At 36.1% G+C, this 1,293-nt stretch overlaps 1 protein-coding gene across 1 annotated transcript in view; it reads right to left on the bottom strand.

Annotated features, from left to right (window-relative positions):
- LOC109843914 (protein NAR1) overlaps nucleotides 581–1,293 on the bottom strand; it is a 14,612-nt gene continuing 13,899 nt past the window's right edge. Inside the window, exon 11 of the mRNA XM_020412888.1 lies at nucleotides 581–1,007. Coding sequence (XP_020268477.1) covers nucleotides 855–1,007 — 153 coding nt within the window. The 3' untranslated portion in view covers nucleotides 581–854. The remainder of the gene's footprint in view (nucleotides 1,008–1,293) is intronic.

Raw genomic sequence — 1,293 nt, 5'->3', positions numbered from 1 at the left:
TTAAGGATTAAATCTGGGATTGGGTCTACAGTGAAAATTTATTCCCTTCAACAATCCTAATTTATTTTCTTGAAAGGACTTGATAAGAAAAGTATCTTAATTGTAATTTGCTAGACTTCTCTTCATTTGTTTTGATAGAATTTGATGTATGAAAAATGTTTACAGACCCCACTATGAAAAATGTTTACAGACCCCACTATTGACCCCGTTCATGGAGAAAGTTCCAAGGACACATAAGAATTTCTCCACTATTAACCCAATTCATGCACTCTTACTCTCATTATGGGATTAAAAAAAACAACTGTTGTTGGACGTCGCTCTAACAAAAACAGAATTTTTTTTCACAAGTTTCAGGGTTTATAACAAAATCTCTGGAAAAACATAAGCCCTTTAGATAAAACAGTAGCGGGTAGGAATTGTGAGTGAGAATAATCCATCCCCTACCTGCCTCCGTCCAAAAGAGAATATTTGTCAATCAGATGAGTAGGCAAATTATTATTGTTCAACATCAATATCTTTAATAATCATCGAGAGCCGACTCTGATATATCAACCAAATTAAACATAAATTAGGCCGTTCAGAAAAAACCAGTCTCATTTTCGTAAATAAAAGGAAAAAAGGTAGAATAGCCTAGCCTCTTATTTTTACATGAGAAAACCTTTGTTACACAATGTAATATAAATTATACAGAAAATAAAGAAGAAAATAAAATAACACAGTATTGTACCTATGCCTTGCCTACAAAATCAGTTTACACTCCGTGCCACAAGGAACTTGGACCGTGTATAATAATTTGCTTGCGGAGCTATGATCCGGAGAACTTGCTCCTTGTTAATGAGAGTCGCCTTTTTTGCTCACCAATTGTGTAGTTGCGAAGCAATACTCTTCACCATCGGATGGTACTCTGTGTGCATGAACTTTCTTGCTGTCTCTGAACCAGGCTGCCCGAGCCACTCGTCGTATAAGCCTTTGACGACAGGATTTTCGATGGGCTCAGCAACTCTTACCTGTAAAACGTAATAATCATGAAACGATCACAAACTAACTACTCAACTTTGAGGAAAAATAGAAGATCTCAAGATGATTGGCAAATACTGCAGATGTTGGAAGGCATCTATGTGATCTCTATTTACAAATACGGGATATGAATCCGAGGGCATAAGGAGAAAACAGCAATCCAAAGAGATTAACCAGAGCTTTTTCACAGCCTAGTAACTTTGACCATGATTCTCATAAAACCGAACTCCAGTGCACATATAAAAACATGAAAACTTTCAATAATTGTTCATCATG

The sequence above is a fragment of the Asparagus officinalis genome, chromosome 5 (assembly GCF_001876935.1).
Source record: "Asparagus officinalis chromosome 5, Aspof.V1, whole genome shotgun sequence".
NCBI lineage: Eukaryota > Viridiplantae > Streptophyta > Magnoliopsida > Asparagales > Asparagaceae > Asparagus > Asparagus officinalis.
The sequence above is the reverse complement of the archived record's forward strand: the minus strand, read 5'-3'. Positions and strand labels throughout refer to the sequence as shown.